The sequence below is a fragment of the Volvox carteri genome (assembly GCF_000143455.1).
Source record: "Volvox carteri f. nagariensis unplaced genomic scaffold VOLCAscaffold_15, whole genome shotgun sequence".
Taxonomy (NCBI): Eukaryota; Viridiplantae; Chlorophyta; class Chlorophyceae; order Chlamydomonadales; family Volvocaceae; genus Volvox; species Volvox carteri.
The window spans coordinates 119,389-139,937 of record NW_003307558.1 but is presented as its reverse complement, the minus strand read 5'-3'; the positions used below and the strand labels follow the sequence as shown (position 1 = coordinate 139,937).

The 20,549-nt window shown below is 56.9% G+C and overlaps 3 protein-coding genes across 3 annotated transcripts; 1 reads left to right on the top strand and 2 right to left on the bottom strand.

Annotated features, from left to right (window-relative positions):
- Nucleotides 1–243: 243 nt before the first annotated feature.
- On the bottom strand, nt 244–5,288 carry VOLCADRAFT_74263 (uncharacterized protein). Its single transcript, XM_002949536.1, has 10 exons — nt 4,880–5,288; nt 4,674–4,796; nt 4,128–4,202; nt 3,668–3,755; nt 3,221–3,291; nt 2,537–2,683; nt 2,033–2,294; nt 1,631–1,774; nt 1,218–1,306; nt 244–884 (listed from the first exon to the last, which is right to left on the bottom strand). The coding sequence occupies exons 1-10, from the start codon at nt 5,057–5,059 to the stop codon at nt 756–758; spliced, it is 1,308 nt and encodes a 435-aa protein (XP_002949582.1). The 5' UTR covers nt 5,060–5,288; the 3' UTR covers nt 244–755.
- Nucleotides 5,289–11,336: 6,048 nt separating this feature from the next.
- Nucleotides 11,337–12,568, bottom strand: VOLCADRAFT_117284 (uncharacterized protein; the record flags this gene model as incomplete). The annotated part of the gene is made up of 4 exons (XM_002949535.1): nt 11,337–11,495; nt 11,920–11,925; nt 12,170–12,299; nt 12,381–12,568. 4 exons carry the CDS (start codon nt 12,566–12,568, stop codon nt 11,337–11,339), a joined length of 483 nt encoding a protein of 160 aa, XP_002949581.1.
- A 292-nt stretch (nt 12,569–12,860) lies between these two features.
- On the top strand, nt 12,861–19,275 carry VOLCADRAFT_104348 (uncharacterized protein; the record flags this gene model as incomplete). Its single annotated transcript, XM_002949653.1, has 11 exons — nt 12,861–12,893; nt 13,252–13,331; nt 13,687–13,752; nt 14,794–14,895; nt 15,295–15,403; nt 15,818–16,647; nt 16,882–17,058; nt 17,516–17,649; nt 17,880–17,993; nt 18,535–18,650; nt 18,904–19,275. The coding sequence occupies 11 exons, from the start codon at nt 12,861–12,863 to the stop codon at nt 19,273–19,275; spliced, it is 2,133 nt and encodes a 710-aa protein (XP_002949699.1).
- Nucleotides 19,276–20,549: the final 1,274 nt, after the last annotated feature.

Sequence of the window (20,549 nt, the reverse complement as noted above, 5' to 3'; positions counted from 1 at the left end):
CCGTAGTGCCTGGGCTGTTCTTCTAATGACATAACATCGTAAACTATTTTCATCCTGCTCGACTGGGATAGACCGCTTTTGCCTTGCGTTAACCTTTGTTCCGGAGCAAAGTGACATCTAAAATATCCCTCTTGTCGCAATATAAGCGGCAGCGATCTTTGAGCTAAAAGGACAGTTTCAAGAGGCATGTTTCACGCCGTTCATGGATTTGAAAAACGCCCTCCTCTCCCGCTCCGCTCTAAACCTCTCTGTAGGATTACAAACCAGGTGGTTGCACACAGATATTGTCCCTCTCAGTTGCAGTAAAGAAACTGTGGGGGCGGCCCCCCAGAAGGCACGCAACCCCCATAGCAAAAACCGCACCCTGACCGCCCCAGGGGCTCCCGAGATCCCCACGCGGCTCCAACTGCATGGAAGGGCCATAACCCATAACGGCCCGTTTGAATCCCATCATGCGGCTGCGCGGCATTGCCTAGCTACCTGTCTGTCCGCTCATGTTCATCTGCTCATCTACTCTTCAAGTCTATCGGATCCCCAGACTGCCTCTGCTGACGCCTCCATCGCCACCGCTCTTGTACCCTTGACGCACTCGAGACTCCGCGTCACTGTTTCTTTCACCCCCTCTCCCTCCGCTGTTGCAACTCCTTCTGGCGCGCCGAGTGGTTCAGTGGACGGAGAAAATGCGCAATTGGCGGTCCGGGACCTTCCGCTTTGCCACCTCGCCCTCCCTCGCCTGCCTTTCTACCTCCCCTCGCTCAAACAGCCTCCTCTCCAAATTCCGCTGTAAATCGCTCAAACACGTTCAAATCGGACTTGCCCACGGTGGGTCGTGCGCGCACCAGCACCTTTTCAAAGTCGCGCATCGTGATGCGGGGCGGCAGAACCTGCGTTGGAGACATACATATATACAGACAGAGAGGCAAGCAGGTGATAATCGCAAGCTTCGCTTGTACCTGTTTGCTGCACCGCAACGATTTTGCATAAAGCGCACGAGGAGCACATGCCTGATTGCTTCTCACAGCTCCAGCAGCCGAAACAATAGCTAGGAAACAATAGCTAGCTAGGACACGTCAGCCCGGCAGGCCATCCAACGCAAAAAAGGTCCCCTTCCGCTCCGCTCCCAAGTCGCTCCCCTTTCCCATGCTCCGTCCGACCCATGCCGATCCCGCCAGGTCTCCCCGCTACCCCTCCCTTTCCCTCTCCCTGGTTCAGCCCACCTTGTCCGCCAGGCCATTCTCCGCAAAGTGGTTGAGGCTGAGCTCCTGAGCCCCGCGGTCCCCAGGACTGCACGGCTCCCAGCCCTCGCCTGGAAGCGAGGAAGAGAGAGAACATGCGTAAGCGAGAAACGAGTGAGATTTAGTTTTTAGAATGGATGTGAAAACCACAAGAGCTTTAAGACTCCCGGATACAAGTGGTGCAAAAGTTGTATACGGTGGATATAAGCCGGCGCACTCAGGAATCACTATGGAAAATGGTATCCCTTAGAAACGTCCACGCCCGATGCATGAAAGCCCCTTACCACGAAAGCCCGCTCCCGGCCACGCACGCTCACATCCGGGCGGCAACATCATTAGACCAGTTGTTTTCCAAACATATTTGTCCATTCACGTCCCACTCGCCAAGCACTGACCTCCATCCGGTGTTCGGACCCTCTTGAAGTGTGTGGCCTCCCGCAACAGGCGGATGGGCTGCATCAACACGTCCTTTACCACCACGCTTACGTCGCTGCCGGAAAAGCCCTCCGTGCGCCGACCCAGCTCCCGATAGTCCGCATCTGAATGAGAACAAACGGCGTGCAATTAGGAGGTAACAAAATAGAAAAGAAACACCGGAACCATCCGAAAGCAGGGACATGAATAGTGCGAGCCAAGGGCCGCGGGCGAGCTTTTAGACGGCCAATCGGGCAAGCCCGGCGGGCAGGCAGACACATCACATCACGGGCCAAGCGCGCCCCGGGGAGCCCACCAAACCAACCCTACCACACCTACCCAAATCCCCCTTACACCGCCCATCCATACAGTTGCCAACCCACCTGTCAGATCATTCGGTGTATCACCCAGATGGATCTTGAACATGTGCGCACGCGCCGACTCGTCGGGCAGCGGGATGTAAATGCGCTTGTCAAAGCGGCGGCGGATGGCCTGGTCCAAATTGTACGGCAAGTTGGTCGCCCCGAGCACTAGCACACGGCTGTTGTTGGATCCGACGCCCTGCATCTCGATCATCAGCTGCGTCTTGATGCGCCGAGCCGCCTCACTCTCGTTGTCACCTCGGGCGCTACACAACGAGTCCACCTGCAGGCACCCAAGGAGGCGAGAGGGCAATCCGAAAGGGATGAGCGTCGAACAAGAAGGAGAAGGTCAAGCGGACCGTCGTCACGACGGCCAGCTTGCGCAACGCGTTGGGTTCAAAGAGACAGACGGCAGTCGGCTGTGTCGCCTCTTCCTGGGTGCTTTACGGGCCTTTCGTCACGTGAAAGCCCGCTTGATCGAGTTCCGATCTGATGTAACCCAGGTCAGCAGCGACCTCTCCGCACCTCGTCGATAAAGATGATGGAGGGCGCATTCTCCCTCGCGAGTGCGAACAACTGTGACACAAGCTTCTCGCTCTCGCCCAACCACTTGGACACCAGGTCCTGGGAGGAGATGCTGAAAAAAGTCGAGTCGGCCTCCGTCGCGACGGCCTGCGCAAGTGGGCAGTGTATTGGAGTTCGTTATAATCAGATTATTCTCAAACATTATGGAAAACGAATGCCGATGTCCAAAGCACCAACACCAGGAATGGAGAGAAGTTAGAAGGGAAGGAAAATCGCCGACTCGTGACCGACCAAATTGAAGCAGCCCAAATGAAAGAAGTGAAGAACAGGAGACTGGCTGCTGGGAAGTGGGGTTTTAACTCTCTGTTTGAGGCTGTGATAGAAGGGCGACGGGAGCTGGCCGGCTCAGAGCAACAGCCGGGACTGACAACAGACAGCGGTTCTGGCAACCGAAGAGGCGCTGTTTTATTGTTGTTGCTCTTCTTCTTCTTCTTCTTCTTCTTCTTCGGGTTTAGCCACTTCGCCTCTTAGCCTGAAGGCCTTCCGCCTTGCAAGCTTAGCAGCGCTGGCAGCGCACTACCAATCCTGTACTGAATTCCATCGGGCATTAACCAAACCGTAAAAGGAAAGAAAGCCCGCTTCTCCCAGCTTCACGCCGGCCGCCGTAATACCCACGAAGCCTACCTTTGCCAAGTACGACTTCCCTGTACCGGGTGGTCCGTATAGCAAAATGCCGCTCCATGGTTTTCTTTTGCCTGCCACAGGCGCGGGCAGACAGAGGTGTCACCAGCCAGGAGAAAAGGGACCTCTGGAGTAATCTGGAAGCCAGCACATTTCTATTCCCAGCTAAATCAACACTCTCTGTTTGTGAATGAACCATAACGACTCAAAAGCGTGCATGAATGGGCACATGGCGCACATGACCCATATCGTGATGGGGGGTGCCTCGTATACACCTGCTTGTCTGTGTCGGGCCCCGCACGTCAGCCCCGCGAGCACGCTTGTCTATGTCGGGCTACACGCTAAACAAACGTAATCACGTCCAAAAAACGCAAGTCACATTGTCGGCCTCACTAGTCCTTTTCCCAGCCCCACCACGCTTGCACACAGCCCCTCCTCGCTTGCACGTGCCTGTGAAGAACTGCGGGAACTTGACCGGCAAGATGACCGCCTCCTTGAGGGCCTCCTTGGCGCCCTCCAGTCCCGCCACGTCATCCCACTGTACAAAGGACGCCACCAGGAGCAGCAGTAGCAGCAAAGGCGGCAGCAGTCACGTCAGTCCTAATAGCTGCCGCCGTAGCTGCGGCCGCAGCTCCAGCAGCAGCAGCAGCTGTGCCATTGACCAGTCAAAAAAACTAATAGATAGATGCCCCAGGCATATCCTTTGCACCAACCCTGTCACCCCCATGCCCTTACCCCTTTTCCGCACCTCCCCTTCATTTCCACGCATTGCTTGGCCCATGTACTGGACACAAGGTTAAGCTTCATCATATTTCCCGCATCCACCCCTAGCCCCTCGGCCACTTGTCGAACTTTCCGTGCCACCCTCTGTCCTGGCAGTCCTTCCCCCAGGCCCCGCACCCGTACCTACCCGTACATTCGGCTTCTCCGTGAGGATTGCCCCGGTGAGCCCGGCTTTGAGCTTTTCCTTCTCCTTGTTGTCCTCCTGGAAAAGGTGGACAATATCGTGCAGGCACTGTTAGACTTGAGTGTTGAGGCCGGAGTTGCTGACTGACAGCGGCAGCAGCAAAGTAGCGGCAGCATTGCTTGCGATGTTTACAATGCGGAAGACGCTCGAAGACGGCAACAGGGAGCCTCGATGTGCCGCAGGGCTACCCAGGAAAGGGCGAAGGGAGCATGGGCGCCCTTTCCTGCACCGGCAAATGCAATTTCATGTCGGTGAGTCCAACAACCCCCGAGCTATTTCTGACAGTCCGTGAGGAGGTCAAGCAAGGAGGTCAAGCACATGCAAATATCCAGACGACGGCATGAGGGTAGGAGGGGCGGCACTGCGCTCCCGAAGTCCACCCGTGCCCATCCCAAATGCCAAAGACTACACACGCAGCTAGCCGCCCAGTTACATAAGAGGAGGTACAAACCCGCCCTTCCGCTCGGGGTCGAATATCGGGCCACGCACCTCATCCTTATTTTGCCCAGGCTTCCGGACTTTCTGGGCTGCTGCCGTGCCGCTGTCGTTGCCACCAGTATCAGTACCGTTGACTCCTTTCAGGTACTCCGCCCGTGCAAGGTACTCTTTGAACTGCATGATGGTGGCCACCATATCAGTCTGAAGCCAGCAGTCCCCACGGCTGTATGCGATGTCCCACAGGTATAAACCCCCACCTTGGCCATCACCGCCTCCCGGCATTTCTCGTTCTTTTCATACTTCAGATACGTCTTGAAGTACTCAAGCGAAGAAAGGTATAGCTGCAACGCTTTGTCATAATTATTAGCCTCATCTTCTACGACCGCCTGCTTTGCAAACTCAATTGCTTTTTCCTTGAAAGTAATGTACACTGCCATTCCTAAGAAACTGGTAAATTATGCAGGCCTAGGTCTAGTGTCCCTTGTCACGCCTGCAAAAGGTCCGATTGGCATGTGCTGCGCCTGAGCAAACGTTAAGGGAACAATATGCTTAGATGCGGTTGCAAAAAAGGAGGTCCCGGCATGTTTGTGCGGAAGGCCACAGTCTAGGACTCAGGCTTCGGCAGCGATTAAAACGGCCAGGTGCCAGCAATCTGTGGCTCCGACGATTCAGCGTATTTCTGTTGAACGTATCCGTAACAAAGTCCACTCCATATGCAACGTACTGGGTGAAGCTGTACGGTGAAGCTTAAGTTGCACTGAACGACAGCCGAAAGGCTTGGTAAGCTAGGCTTATGAAGCCTTTTGCGCATCTCATCTGCATACGGATAGGCCATGATCTTGCCTCCGATGCAGCTCCCTGGCAGAGAGTGTAGGCAATGTCTCGGGTCCGAAACAACGCAGTTTTAAAACCAATCTGTGTATATAAGAAGCAATCATGCATAAAATTCAAAGCACCAGAAGGGAGTTGGAACGGAACGCGGACCTCTTTCGCAGGAATTGCCCGGCGCTTCGTATTAAATGCCACTGACCACAAACCCTACAGCCACGCCATAGCATGCGTAACAAGGCAATACTGTCGTAGCCTGCATCTGATCTAGTGTCACGCAGAGAGCGGGAAACAAGAAGGGCGACGAAGCCCCACGTGGTCGACACCGCTACATAAACATCACGATATCTCATCGTGTCAACATCATTGCATTAGGTGAACATGTGTGCAGCTCATAGCGAGGGTCGGCAGCCACACCAATCATACAGGCAACTGCAGCACGGGATGGAAAAACCCTGGTCGTCCGGTCGATTACTCCTCTTCAGCCACCTTCTCCTTCGTTCGCGCTCTCCGCTTCGCTTTCTCCTCCTTGCCCGATGGCAGAGGCCATTGGGGTTCCGGAGTGCGCATCTTGAAGGCCATCACAGTCGGCATGGCTGCACGGGAAATTAGGAGAACAGCAAGCAAGTATAATCCAATCGTTCGTTCGCGCATGCCTGCAAAGACGAGGTCTCATTTCCCCCATTGCATTATCTTTATTGGCATTGTCTTGGTAAGTCCTGCCCCTGGGGGACCGCCTTTATGGGCATACCCCGTTTCCTCAAAGGCACTCACTCTCGTGTTTTCGAATGTAGCACTTGCATTCGCCCCGCCAGTACTCCAGCGGCCGCACACGATTGCGAGTGCTGCGCCGCGTTCCCATCTCGTCCACAGTGAGCCCGAGGTCTGCAAAGAAGGTTAACGGGACAGCGGTCCAGCAATTTAGTTGTGCGGTGCTAACAGATGGGGAAACCAGCCGAAGGTCCAGTTATCGGCGTGGTCAGAACTCTAGTCAAGCTGCATGCATGGATTCATGCACTTCACTGCGGTGTTGATGCTGTCCGTTTGCCAAGGCCCGCACAATAACCAGAGCTCACCTGCCGCTGCCATGCTTTTCCGGATGCCCAAGTTACGTCGGTCTCGTTTTTGACCTTGGCTTTCTGACGACTGTTGAGTCGACGGGCGGCTTGAGCCCGCCGCTGCTGCTGCATCTGCCCGCCGCCGTGCTGGCCCCGACTGACCGCGCATGCCCGCGCCGCCGCTCCTGTTGCTGCGCTCCGTGTTGCCCCGTAACGCGACTTTGGGCTCATCTGGCTCATCAGGCGGGTCAGGCAAAGCCATGACTTCCTCCACCGCCAACTCTTCGTCCTCCGCATCGTGTCGCACATAGTCTAGCCGAAGGGCACTTGCAAGAATCTTGGACTCGTTGAGCTCGACAGCGCGTAGGCCAGCCGGCGGGTCGCTGGTACCGACGCCAGCTTGTTCAAGGGTCCCGACAGGAGTGTGTGCAGTGGGTCCATCCACACCCTGTGCACCGAAAGACCGGTCGCCACTGCTGTGCTCGTGGCTATTGCCACTACTTTCCTCGGCCCTCCCGCTGGCGCCCTGCTCCATACCGCTGTCAGTGCGTTGCTCCGCACTTCGGCTGCAGCTCTGCTCCGGGCATTCCGCATTAGTTCGCTCCCCTTCCTCTCCATGGTTTTGCTCCATGCCTCCACTTCCACTTTCCTCTGTGCTTTCACTGATGCTCTGCTCCGTGCCCATGCAGTCGCCTTGTCCCATGCTTTCGCTCCTGCTTTTCTCGGGAGATCCACCGACGCTTTGCCGCAGGCTCAGCTCACTTCCCTGCGCAGGGCTGTCCCCGGCGCCTTGCTGAGGGCTTCCATCAGTGCTCTGCTCTGACTCCGCACTGTCGCTTTGGTCGCCACTAGCTGCAGGCGACATGGTCACCGCAGCTTTGGTATCCGCGCACCCGAGGGCGCGAAGCTCTTCTTCTGTAAATGGCGATGTTCCTGTCGTAATAAGCACTGGTGCAGCTGCTGCTGCAACAGGATGGTTGGCGGCGGCACGGGGCGTTGTGCTGCTCGCAGGTTCGACACAATCGCCAGCGAAAGGGGCCAAGGTGACTCCTGCAGCGGGAGTGACCATGTCCGCCCTGCTGATGCACCCTGCAACACCAACACGTGGAAAGCGGGTGTACGGGAAGCATGACTAGCTCCGGCCGACCTGGCCCCACATGCCGAGCCACCGTGGTGGTGATCACAATAATATGTACATCACACTATTACTTCGCGGTGCAGGGGCGTGCCTCTGGTCGGTAGTCGGTTTTGCGGGGCTTGACTTCAGCCTAAGTGTTGGTTGAGGCTCACACGCCGGCGATTTTTAAGGTTCAACTGTAACAGCAATCTTATAAGTACATAATGCTTGCCATGCATCTTGGGAGTCAGGGAATGCTCCCTCCTAACACATATCAACTCATGCGCTCCATGTGCCATCGTTCACGCATCAACGGCGGGAGTCGATGGAACCACCCTTTGGCCCTCACCTGCCATGAGATGTGGCTCCGGCGCCTGCAAAATCAACGGCCACTGGATGCCACCCATGGGGGACGGCGTCCGCGATGGGAACAGTAAGGCATTGGGCGGCGCCCTGTGAATGATGCTGCCAAGGCCAGCCTGACCGTCGGTTGCACCCAAAGCCTCCTCTGTGGGGCTTCCTGCGCCGGCAGCAGTGCCTGCAGCACGCCCAACCGCCGACGGCGGGCGCGGCGGCAATCGCGAGCACGGCAAACTCTGTGCGGAGGGGCAGCTGGGCAGGCCGCCCATGGCCTGTGTTGCCCGCTGCACCACGTCCTCTACCGCCACCGCCAGGTTCTGAATCTTGATATGGGCGGGCGTGCCGTCACTGCTGGCATGGGAAGCGCTGCACGCTGCGGCCATTGCCTCGGGCGTGTCCGAGGCCGTGGCGCACGTCAAGCCCTGGATGCGTTGCCGAGCCGCCCGAGCAGCTGCAGACACGGCCACCGCAATGTCGGCGGCGGTCATGCCCTCATGGTCAATGTCATGCGGCGAGCAGTTGTCTTCGGCAGGTTCTCCTGGAACAAAGTCCTTGGAAGACCTCCCTGGTATGGGGCTACCTGTTACGGCGCCTTTGAGCGGTACGGCGGCCGCTCCTGGGCAGTATGAGAGTGGTGAACCTGCCGCGGCCGCAAACCGCTCCAAGGCCGCCCGAGCAGCTGCAGTCGCGGCGGCCGCTATGGCTGCGGCACTCAGATGATCGGGAGGTACTTCATCGGCTGCTTCGGCTGGGTCGAGGCCCCCATCTTCGACTGGGTGTCTGGAAGAAGCCGGGATGCTGGCGCTTGCTTCGCCCTTGGCAGGGTCGTGGATGCGGCGGGCAGCGTATTGGTCCACGCCAGGAGGCGTGCTGCTGGCGGCTGCCCGTGGCCACTGCGACTGAGGCCGCAACGAAACACGCCGCCGCTTGAAAAGCCGTTCCGGCACGCCCTCAATGGGCGTCACGCTAGTTCCGGGTGAACTGCACCCCTCGGATGCGGCGGTTGGCCGCGCTGCAGCGGCAGCATTGCAGGGGGACGCCGACCAGGCAAAGCGCTCCGGCACGCCTTCCACAGGCGTGGGAGCGTGCCATGGGCAGTGTCGCCCGACTTGAGGAGAAATCCCCTTAATGCGGAGCAGCGCTGGCGTCTGCACATCCAAGCCCTGTTTGAGGTGCATCTGAAAAGGTTGGTCTGCCAGCGCTGGTAGGGTTACAGCGGCAGCCCCATCTAGCTCCATGGCGTCCACGCTTGCTTGCTGTGATGCGGGTATTGCCAAAACAGATGCCTCCTTCCCACTGTACGGCAGTTGCTCTTTGGCTAAGGCTTGATCGCGTGCTAAAATAATCAATTCCTCAAGGCTTGGTAGGCAAATTGGCTGCAGATCAACAGGCTGGCAATCGGCCCGTGCAGCGTCGGGCTGGTGGTCGAGCTCCGTCAATGGTGAAGTGGGCTGCTGGGGTTGCAACGGAGGTTGCGCGACGGCCCGCCGAATCAGGGGGAGTGTCACGCTCAGCGCAAATCCGCGTGGGGTGATCCGGCGGCCCGACCCCTTTCCGATGGCTGCAGGTTTCACTCGCACGCGCCACTTTAGATTATTCTCCTCGTCTAGACACAGTTTCGGTGCACTACCTGATGCTGAGGGAATATATACGTGCACGGGCGCACATTCCTGCGGCATACTTGCCAGCTCGGCATCCCGTCTTGGATGCACCAAGCCCGCAGCTGAGGACGTTGGCTGGGGAGCACAATCTGCTACGGATATGAAATGAGCAGGAGTCAGATAGCTTTGACTATCCTAAGAAATGCTGTGAAACCGGCTCTTACCCTCAACAGGTGCTGTTCCGTCCAACTGGCTACATCTGTGCTTTGTTCTCAGCAAGACGATCTCAGCAAGCCTGCATTTCCATTGTAAAGATAACTTAAGTCTGGAAGCAGGACGCAAATGATTAGGTGCAAGTTACCTTGTGGTCAAAGGAAAAGGCCTGCGCGTAAATTCCCTTGCATTTCCGAGTTTGTTCTCACGACGAGCGATCTTAAGTATCCTAGGCTCATTCATGCTTCATGCATTCGACAACGGTGAGCGCTGTGAATTTCTTGCGTTGTCTGTCACGAAGACAAGAATTCGTATTTGACGCGTGAAAGTGTTACTTACAGCCTCAGCATAAATTTACATCTTGTACCTGTTTTTTCACAGTCGAGCTGAGGCCATACAACCGAAGCACTGGGGCTGGGAAACGACCTGCCGTACCGCTGCTTCAGTTCGGTAAAGCTTGCACGAAACAGACCCCAAGCCATACTGTATCACTTTTGTCCCGCAGTTTCAGCTATATACATGATGTGTCCGAGGCACATCGTCCGGCGCCTGCGCAAAGGACCCCTTCTGAGGGTCTAAAAAGTCGTGACCGCAGTCGTCAAGGCAGCAAACCGACTGGTTGTATAGGGGGTGTTGGGGGTCCAACTTATCAATCAACACAAGTCCAACGCAACCCACAGGTCCGCTAAGTAATCCCACCTGCCTAACTAGCCCAAAATGCCCCTCCGCCCGTCCCCAAACCTAAACTGCAACCATTAACGTCATCATAACGCGTCGTCTAATCGCTCATACCGAGTGCGTGGCTCAGCCAATTCAACAACAATAGAAATGCAACCACCGTCGTCACGTCACGTCATCCCGGGATATCATAGCTTATCATCACGCCTTTCATTTCGGTGGCTCTTGCTTCGGTAGCGAACCCGTTGGCATCATCAGCCCGGCCATGCCAGGTGGTAGGGGAAGTCCCGTGAAGCCAGCAGGAATCATTCCATGCGGTAGCGACTGCGAAGTGAAAAAGGGGGCAGTTAGTGCTGAACAGAGGCAGATTCGGGACTTATGAGGGCAGCTTTGGTTGATTTACAGCCTGCACCAAGCAAGCCAAACCGTGTAATATGGAATCCTAGACTACCGTCGTTTCCTACCTCGATACGCACGCGCAACCTTGACACCTACCTGGAATTGGGCTGGCATCAGCGGGAACGGCATCGCACCTTGCATCTGTGGACGAAGATGATTTGAGTTAGCATAGCATGGTCTTACATTCAATAAAGAGAACGAGCAAGCGCATATTCACATCGGCGTGGATAAGCAAGTAAGCAGATGTAAGCGATGTTTACTTCTAAATAAATGTCATAACAGCAATCCCCCAAAAGTACGCACGCATACAGCCCAGGCTGCCCCTCCAGAGCGGCATTTTCCCACACAGCGGCAATGTGGCGTCAACCTCAACCCGGTGAGTGGGGATGAAAGCAGAGCCTTCCTCAGCACGACCTGCTGCAATAGGGAGCAGCTACCGCCGGGGCTGCTATCGCTACTGTTATTTCTGATCAGTGTCGAGTACCTGAGCATGTAGGTGATGTGCCGCCGCCTGGTGCTGCTGTGAGGAGGCAGCCGCTGCTGCAGCGGCCGCTGCTGCCTCACGCTTAGCCTCCGCACCCGCGCCAGCGCTACTTGGCTGCTGCTTCGCCACAGCAGCCTGGTGATAGAAACATATTGGTTACGGGTGTGTGACCTAACATTGTAAGGCAGCGTGGCGGACGGTGCCAGACGCGGACAATACGCGCCATATGCGCCATGTCACGTTCCGCCATGCGTGGACAGGACATGCTCTAGTATCTGTGCGCGTGCAGCTCAGGGTTCGAAGGTTAAGGTGCACATTGGAAATGAGTCCATGCGTTCATTAAGCGTGGAGTGCTTCTTGTCCATGATGAGTAAAAGTGCGCGCAAGTGCGCTATGCACCCTATGTTCCAACTGCGCTAGATGCTGGACTTGCAAAGTCCAGTCCTGTAATATGCTGGCACGCGTAGTATCGCGGCCCTCAGACGCGACCCCCTAGCGGGCGGACATGATGTGGCAGCGCTGAAAGGCGGTATCCGGCGCTGGGGTCCAACTGACGTACCTCCGCCTGCGTGAGGACGGGGAACAGGGATTTGGGCACATAAGCATGAATTTGTACGTGACCGGTGATGCTGCATGGCCACATGGAAAGCTCGGCAAAGGTGACAAGTTGGGCTGCCGATGACATTCGTTCTAGTGATGGCACAGCTCAAAGAGTCGCCCCGAAACCTGTCCAACATCACAGAATTCAACCCCAAGACAGCCAGCCCGGGTCCCCGAGTCATGCCCCATTGCCCGTGCCACCGACCGACCTCTCGGAACTTGGCCAGGTAGAGCTTCAGGGGCTCAAGATATTCCTCAAACCCCAGCGTCGTCATCGCCCACAAGAGGTCATCACCGTTGATGGTCTTCCGCTTTTCTCGCTGACATTTATCGCTGGCTCTGTAACAGACAACAGGCACGCGGTCCTTATCGAGACGGCGGTCTGTCGCTCTGTCAAGCAGAATGCGACTGTAAGCTCACTCCGACGTGATGAAGCTAATGAACTCGGAGACACATTCTTGAACTGTTTCTTTGGCATCCTTGGCTATCTTAGCATTCCCAGGCAGAGCCTTCTTCATAATCCTGCTAATGTTAGCTATAGGCAGGTACCGGTCCTGCTCCCTAGCATTACTATTTCCATCGCGGCCGTCTCCCTCGTCGCCGCTCATAACGCGCGCAGGGTGGACGGCCGGGTTCAGAAGCTCACAGTAGAAATCCCCAGTGGCTACGAATCTCTTCGGTGATGGCTTTTGGTCGTTGACAGAGAAATGCAACTGCACAAAGTTGTCAACAGTAACTGTCACTCGTCTTTCCAGTTCACCAGTTGGCAAAACATTGTACGAGCATCCCCTGTACGCTATGCTCCAGCCAATCCTTTTGCTCCTGATACTCTAACCATGCCATATACATCCATCCATTTCTACAGTGAATGCGGCCACCCTGAGTAAGCTACAGATATGTATGTTTTGGTCCTCGTCGGCGTTCCAGGCGCAGGTCAGCTGCTTTACGCATCGAGCTTTTGCGCCTTGCTTCTTTTGAGAGACCTAACAAACGGATACCGATATCTATTAACACTCCAGGCAAAACAACGATCAGCAGGCGTTTAGCGTCTGTCGGTTGGCGTCACATCAACCAGGTAGACCTGGCCATGCGCAGCCTTTAAATAGTTTGCGCAATAATAATTCAAAAATATGCAATAGTTGAATTACTGCGTATGAAGATTATCCCGGTGCTATGTTCCCGACAACAACCTTGAGGAGCCGGCTGGCCCAGCCGTTGCATTTGTCAATCAGGGACGCTCTGGCTTGTTCCCCCTGTTACTTCCCGACCACATCGGAACATCGCCCAACAGGATGAACTTGGGGACAGACAAGCCTGCGAGAACGCCGTACGTGTAGCCCTGCGCGCGGGACAGCACGTAGTAGTCGACGGGTACGCGACAAGGAGGCATGTCCCTTATCGCTCCTTCGTAATCGTACAGAATTAAATAACCATAATTAGGTAGATGCACTTCTCATTATCCTGTACGTCGTCGGGAGGGCAAACGGTCCCCGTCGGTCGATGGAGCGCCCTCCTGTGACCTCACGCCTCATAATTTGGAGGCTCCCGCCAATCCAGCAACTCTATTGGTAAACTGACGCAGATCGGGGCGCTGGGCCCAGGTCCGTTGCTCTACCCGAAGCCGTTCGGGTGCCAGGCAAACCCGCCGGTGCGGCGCTGAAGTGGAGCTGTCCATCCGATCTTCCCGCTACACAATCCGCCTCCCACCTGCTGCCACAAACCACAGGCGCAACGTGGACCCACCTCAGCGCGCCCACTGGGTTAAGCTGGCGCGTGAGTGTGGAGCCTTTGGGTAAGAAACTGAGGATGCCGCTTTCCCGGGGCCCCAGGACGGGATGGTCACGGAATGGTACATGTGGTGGAGCACGGCCACGTGCACATGCATGTTGGTGAGGGACACAGGTTATTGAAGAGTGCAGCGTTCTGGTGGCCGCGGCAATGTCCCGCACTGGACCAGAGGACCGGTCGGGGGCCGGTCGCGTATGGGGGGAGGGGCATGGGAGCGCCGCTGGGTTTGACATGGAAGCGTGCCCCGCGGCGACACACAGCTTCCCCTTCCGCAGCAACCGCCAGCCGCACCTGTGGCTCGCTGCCGCCCTCCTTTATGCGTTCCATTTCGCTTTCTGTACCGGAATCCATCACGCTACCGCCGGGGGTTCCCACACTTCTTCCCTGCGCTCCTCCCCCTCGGGTCTTTACGAGACGCAAAAAGAGGCGTGGCAACAACAACCGGGCCGAACAGCCCGGTGCTGCTATTTATGGATACCGGTTGCCCTGCCTTTCCGCCCTTGAGGACGGGAAGACAGGAAGCTGCTGGCCCGTTAAGCTTGAATGTTGTATTGACGGTGCCGCGGCGGTCGCTGTGTAGCTCTCCCCTGTCTCGCTCAGCCTGAGGCGTCCACAGGGGCCCCGTTCCTTCCGTCCGTACGTCCTAGTACCAGTGCGGGGTCGGCGGCAGCAAAGTGTTGAGATGGGGAGCAGGGGCGGCAAGGGCGGCAGGCATCAGCCAACTTTAATGATCGCATGACTTCCGCCTCCTCTGCCGCTTGCGTAGCGTCGTACAGCATTCGTACATGGACAACGCTTATGACCTGCGGCCCAGCATTAAGCTCCACCGGGTTGCCGGGCCCGCTGTACCTCCGTGTGTGCGCCTCCCATTTGGTTGACTGCGTGTTCCCTGCTTATGATAACCCCTTCACTTGGTTGATCTCCACTTGGCCACTAGTCGATCCATCGCTTCTTTGTACAAATAATCCGCCCCTCTCCTCCATTCAAACTCCTTGTTCCTTCCCTTGCATGTGTTTACCCTCCTCCTCTGTGCGGCATCCTACAGCACGTCCGTGGTGGCGCTGCAGCTGCTACTGCCCCTGGAGCTGTGCAGGCAACGGGCGCGCGACCGAGTGGGACACCCTTACTGCATCGGGGTCTTTGAGAGGTACGGCTGGCACCCGGGCGACCTGGCGGCAGCTCAGGTTGTGGTGGTGGTGGGTACGGGGCTGGGCTAGCTGGCGGCGGGAGAATTAGGGCATGTGCATGGAGGCCGGGACAGCTGCGCTCTATACTCCCTTCCCCCGCATCGCCCTCCCTCGTCCCTATTCCTAGAGTATCCGTCTACGTCCCTGGTGTCAGCATTTTTATATCATTCATTCGTCTGTGGTCTTCGTCTTCCCCCTGCCCCCCGTCCTACCTTGACATGACATATGACATGACATGACATGACCTGTCAATAAGAAGTGCATTAAGAGGAGATGCATGTTGGGTTGGGTCGAGTTCCGCAGACCCGTCCTCCCCCTCGTTCCTCCCTGTGGACCCACCACCGTTGCGGTGTGCCCAGTTTTGCCAATGGATTTGTGGAAGCGACATCCGTTGAGGGCTTCGACCGGGTGATTAGTGTGCGCACCAGTGAAGAGGCGGTGTTGGCTGTGGAGCAGCTACTGAGGGAGGTGGGGCCGGCGGGGACGGTGGCGTTCTCCCCGCCGCTGCTGCCGCCACCACAACCTCCGGCAGCCTTGCTTGGCAGTGCTGGCTCCGCCGTCGCGACATGGCCCCGGCCGCCCCAGTATGTGCAGCCGGAGAATCATTTTCAGCAGCAATTTCTCCACGATCACTACCAACAACAACAGCTACAGCAGCAACAGCTACAGCAACTACAACAGCTACAGCAACAGCAGCAACTACAGCAACAGCAGCAACTACAGCAGCAGCAGCAACTACAGCAGCAGCAGCAACTACAGCAGCAGCAGCAACTACAGCAACAGCTACAGCAGCTACAACAGCAGCAGCAACTACAGCAACAGCTACAGCAGCAGCAGCAACAGCACTATTCTTACGCGCACGGAGCTGTGGGGTTTCTCCAGGGGGGAGCCCATACCGCGGTTCAGCAGCAACAACCGCAGCAGCAGCAGTGGAACACTGGTATGTACGGCGGCTTGGCAGCCAGCTCGTACTATAGCGGCCAAGTCGTCCAGTACGGCAACTACGTACAGAACGGTAGTCACCCCCAGGGCCATCATGCCTACCAGCCAGTCACCGACGCCAGTGGCGGCGGCATCCAAGGGGCCACCGGCGCGCAGCAGGGTTTGGCTCAAGCGATGAGCTTCGCTGTCACTGGCGCGCAGGAGGGCGGCAGCATCGGAGGTCAGGGGCTGACCCACGGGTCGAACAAGAGAGCTTGCAGGTGGGAGCGCCGTGAAGGGGAGTCCCTGGGGCCGCACGGCGTGGTGTCGGGGGCTCAACCCAATGGGGGAATGAGCGGGCAGGTAGAGGGCACGGCGGGCGGGCGGCCTTCGAGCTGCCAGTTGTTACCGTCGTCCTTGGCGCCAGCAGCAGCACCACCACCAGCACCACCAGCACCGCCAGCACGACAACAGCAGGAGCAGCAGCAGTACCTAGCGGATGGGAGTGGCGTCGATCTATCGCACCAGCAGCACCAGCTCGCCAGGGAGCAACCTGCAAGGGAGGAGGAGGAGGGGGAGGAGCAGCAGCAGCAGCAGCAGGAACGGCAGCAGCAACGCCAGAAGCATTGGAACAGCTACAGCCAGGGGTCCGGTGGCTTCGGTGGCGGCGGTAGCTACGGCAGGGGTGGTGGTGGCGGCGGCTATCGGCGGCAGGAGGGGACGAGACGCGATTCGCAATGGCACCATCGCGACGTTGTGCAACGATTGCGTCACAGCTTCGCCGATCCTAGGTATGCGGGTTCGCACACGGAACGCGTGTGTATGGAGGGGCCATCTTCCCCTTCTCCCCATCCCACATTGGGCTAATCCAACAGCAGTTTTGGATGTGTATATCGGCAGTTACCTTTTTGAAAGTTGTCAAAATGAAGTTGCCTTTCCCATCCCGCCTGTCCTTGACGTCACATCCTGGGCCGCGCACCTCTCCTTCCCCTGTCGTCCCCGTCCCTTGGCCCCGAAACCAAAAGCTCCACGACGCCGTACGATGTTCCAGCCGAGCCGGGGGCGGAAGACGACCCACGGGTCATCCTGCTGTTTGATCTCAATGGCACGCTCACGTCCCACACTAGCGTACGGCGGGCGCAGGGGACTACGAGGCTGCGTCCCGGCACCGCGCACCTGACGCGGCTGCGAGAGCGGTTCAGGTGTGTTGGCTGGGCAGGGGAGGGAGGGCGGGCTGGGCAGGGGCGTTCGGTAAAGCTCTGGAGGGGTATTTTATTTTGGGGGCCCCTCTGCTGGCTGCAATAGGCTGCACTGATGAGAAACGCGAGTTAGTTAGGTGTAAAACACACACATATGATAAGGCTATCATGTCGTGCATATCATATCATATGTCATATGGTGTCATATGGGTGTGTGTATATGATAATACGAATAATACGAATAAGAAGAAGAGTAAGGATAAGAGTAAGGATAAGGATAAGAATAGGGATAAGAATAAGGTAAGAGGCTTTAGGTTGGGCCGATGTGCCAATTAATGCTTTGTTCGACCGCGCACTGGCCCCGCTCGAGACTTCTCTTCTAGGGTTCGCTTGCTAACCTTGTCCCTTCACCCCCCCCCTCCTTCCCCTTGGCCGCCTTTCCCTTCCCTTCTGACTTCAGATTGGGCATCTACACCTCCTCGACGGTGCGCACCGTGCAGGCTGCTATGGAGATGTTGGAGTTGGCTGCGGGGGAAACCCTGTTTGACAGGCGCTTGGTGCTACACAGAGAACACACCGCGCCTGCACCGGCAGGTGCGGCCTCTCCCTCAGGCACCCCTCCCTCTGGTCTCCTCCACCCTCCCATCCTGGCCTTTCTGGCCTGCCGGCCAGCCAGCCTACTGAAATCCCGGGCGTAGCTTTACGCGTTGGTGCCTAGCGATCCATGCGTTCCCCCGTGCTGTGTGTGCTGTGTGAGTCGTGCTGCGGGGGACGTATGGGCAGGGTTTCATGCTTTGTGTGCTGTGCGTGCTGCGTGTTCGCAGACCACGTGGATTCGGGCGGCAACCCGTGGGACACGCTCAAGCCGTTGGGCCGCTACTTCTCCCGCCTGGACCGTGTCGTACTGGTGGACGACGATTCGTACAAGAGCATGGCGGGTGGGATTGGAGGGATGGGACGGAAAGGCGGGAAGGTGGGAGGGGGAAAGCCGGCTGCTGCTGGACCAACAGGGCGATTAACCGGGGTGGGTGGGGATGGATCTATGGACCAACCATTCATACATACATATATACATACATATATACATACATATATACATACATATATACATACATACATACATACATACATACATACATACATACATACATACATACATACATACATACATACATACATACATACATACATACATACATACATCGTATTTTGAGGAGTCCAGGTTAATCAGGTAGGGGCCTTGCATCCTGACCTGCACTGACATGGCCTTGACTCGACAGGTTCCTAGTTCCAGCGAGTACACCCACCCACCCACCCACCCTGCCTTGGTCCCCTTGCTGGCCCGTTGCCTGGGACCCCGAGTTGACCTGAGCCCCCAGGGATGGGGCCTCACCCTCTGACCCTGACTTGGATCACGTACTGCCCTCACCCCACCCGACCCCACCTCACCCGACCGGACCGGGCGGTGTTCCCCCTCAGGCGAGGAATCCAACATGCTGATTGTGCCGTGTTGGAGTGAGGAGGATGTCGACTGCCAGGTGATCAGGCTGCTCTGCGAAGCGCTGATTGCGCGGGTGGCACCGCAGGCGGAGGAGGTGCGTGTGTGTGCCCGTGTACCTGCGTGCGGGGGCGGATGAGGAGCAGCGGAAAGCGAGAGGACGAGGATCTCTGTGCGCTTGCGGCAGGCGCTGGAGGTTTAGGGTGCTGAGCGGTATAGGCGTTGTTCCGTAACCCGCAAGACCATGCCCCCCTCGCCACTTCCTTTTTCCAACCATTCATCCATTCATCCATCCATCCACTTTCTATCTTCATCGCACCGACGGCCTGCTACGGCCTTTCCTGGTCCAGGATTTGGACGTCCGTCGCTGGACGGCAGCGGTGTCTGCGCAACTCCAGGAAGCGGCAAAAGCCGCAGCCCCCCAGTCGCCATCCGCCGCCGCTGCCACCAGTCCGGAAGCGCCCGAGGCAGCCAAGGATTCCACGTCATTGCTACGACTAGGCGGTGAAGAGCACGGGAACGGCGCTGGTGGCAACAGCGGCAGCAGTGGTAGCGGCAGTAGCGAAGCTGAAGCTGAGGACGAGCGGGAGGAGCGTGAGGAGGAGCGTGAGGAGGAGCGTGGCGATAGGGGGGTTGAGAAGGGTGGCAAGGATGCGCATCTTGAGGATGAGGGCACAGTTGACGGCGTGGACGAGCAGTCCAGAAAGCGACATCGTGTCTAAGTTGACCTCGCCCAAGCGGACGACCTCGCAGAGACCCACCTTCAAGAGATACATAACTTGTGTTGCCACAAAGCTCTAATGTCCCTGCGCTCGGAGGGTGTTAGAGAGAGGTGTTTTATGTGCCCATCACCCATTCTTTTGTCTTTTTTGCCTAATGAGACCATTTCCACTATCGAACCGTATACTGTATGTTGGACCATGCATCATCCCAAACTGGCTATGGTCGTGTGGGGGCTGAAGCTTCTTCCCGGAGCTTGAGGATGGAAACTCGTCATCGTCATCGTCGCCGTCGTCGTCATCATGAGCTCAGGTCAGAGCCAAGGGCGCTGAGGGGGTGAGCCAAGGTGGTTTCAGTCTTCTGTGAGGTCGCTGGTTGGTTGGCTGCTGGCTGACTGACTGCCTGTTTAGCCGACCGACTTTGGCTGGAGAGAGAGAGAGCGAGCGAGCGAGGGGATGCGCCGTGCAAGGGAAGATGTGGGTGCTTGACGGGGGGAGGTCTATGGTGGAGAGGAGGGAACGTCGCTTGCAAGAAGACGCCTCGTAGCGTAAGCGGCACACATGGGTCGCATGTGCTTGGTGACATGTATGCACGCACGTACATACATACCTGTGACTTGGATATAACGTGGGAATGTATGTGTACCTATGTGTACAAACTGTGTGCGTGGAAAAGTGCGTTTGTGGTAAGGAGTCAACACGACGTGCGTTATGAAAGATGGCGACACCGTGTGTGCTTGTTTAAGCAACATTTAAGCCCTATATGATAGAACCAGACGGCGACGACGTGTTGATTGGTTGGAAGTTGAAACGAGGGAGCGAGGAGACGCCCGAGGCAAGGTCCACTTGGAGAGGGGACTGGACCGTACGGCAATACGTCCACCTTAAGCTGTTTTTCTTTTTGACATGACATGCATCGCGTGTCGTGGAGTAGAACCGCCACACGATGAAGACGCCCTTTCATCTGACTTCTGCGACGCCAGATGAGGATGAGCGTGCATGTGCCTATGTTTTGGCTACCTGTGTGTGTGTGTGTGCGTGTATGTGGTTGCGCGTTGGAAAAAACATCATCGCTTACGTCGACATGACAAGAGTAAATAGTACAGAAAGACAGGTAGATGTAGCTTTGCGTGACGACGAAACTGGGTTGATTCTTGACGGTCAAGGCTCGTGTTTTAGCATCGTGGGAATGGTGGGAATGGTGGATGCGGATGTGCGGACGGGCATAGTGTTAGGTTCTCTCCATTTCGAATACACCGGACACGTATATCATTATG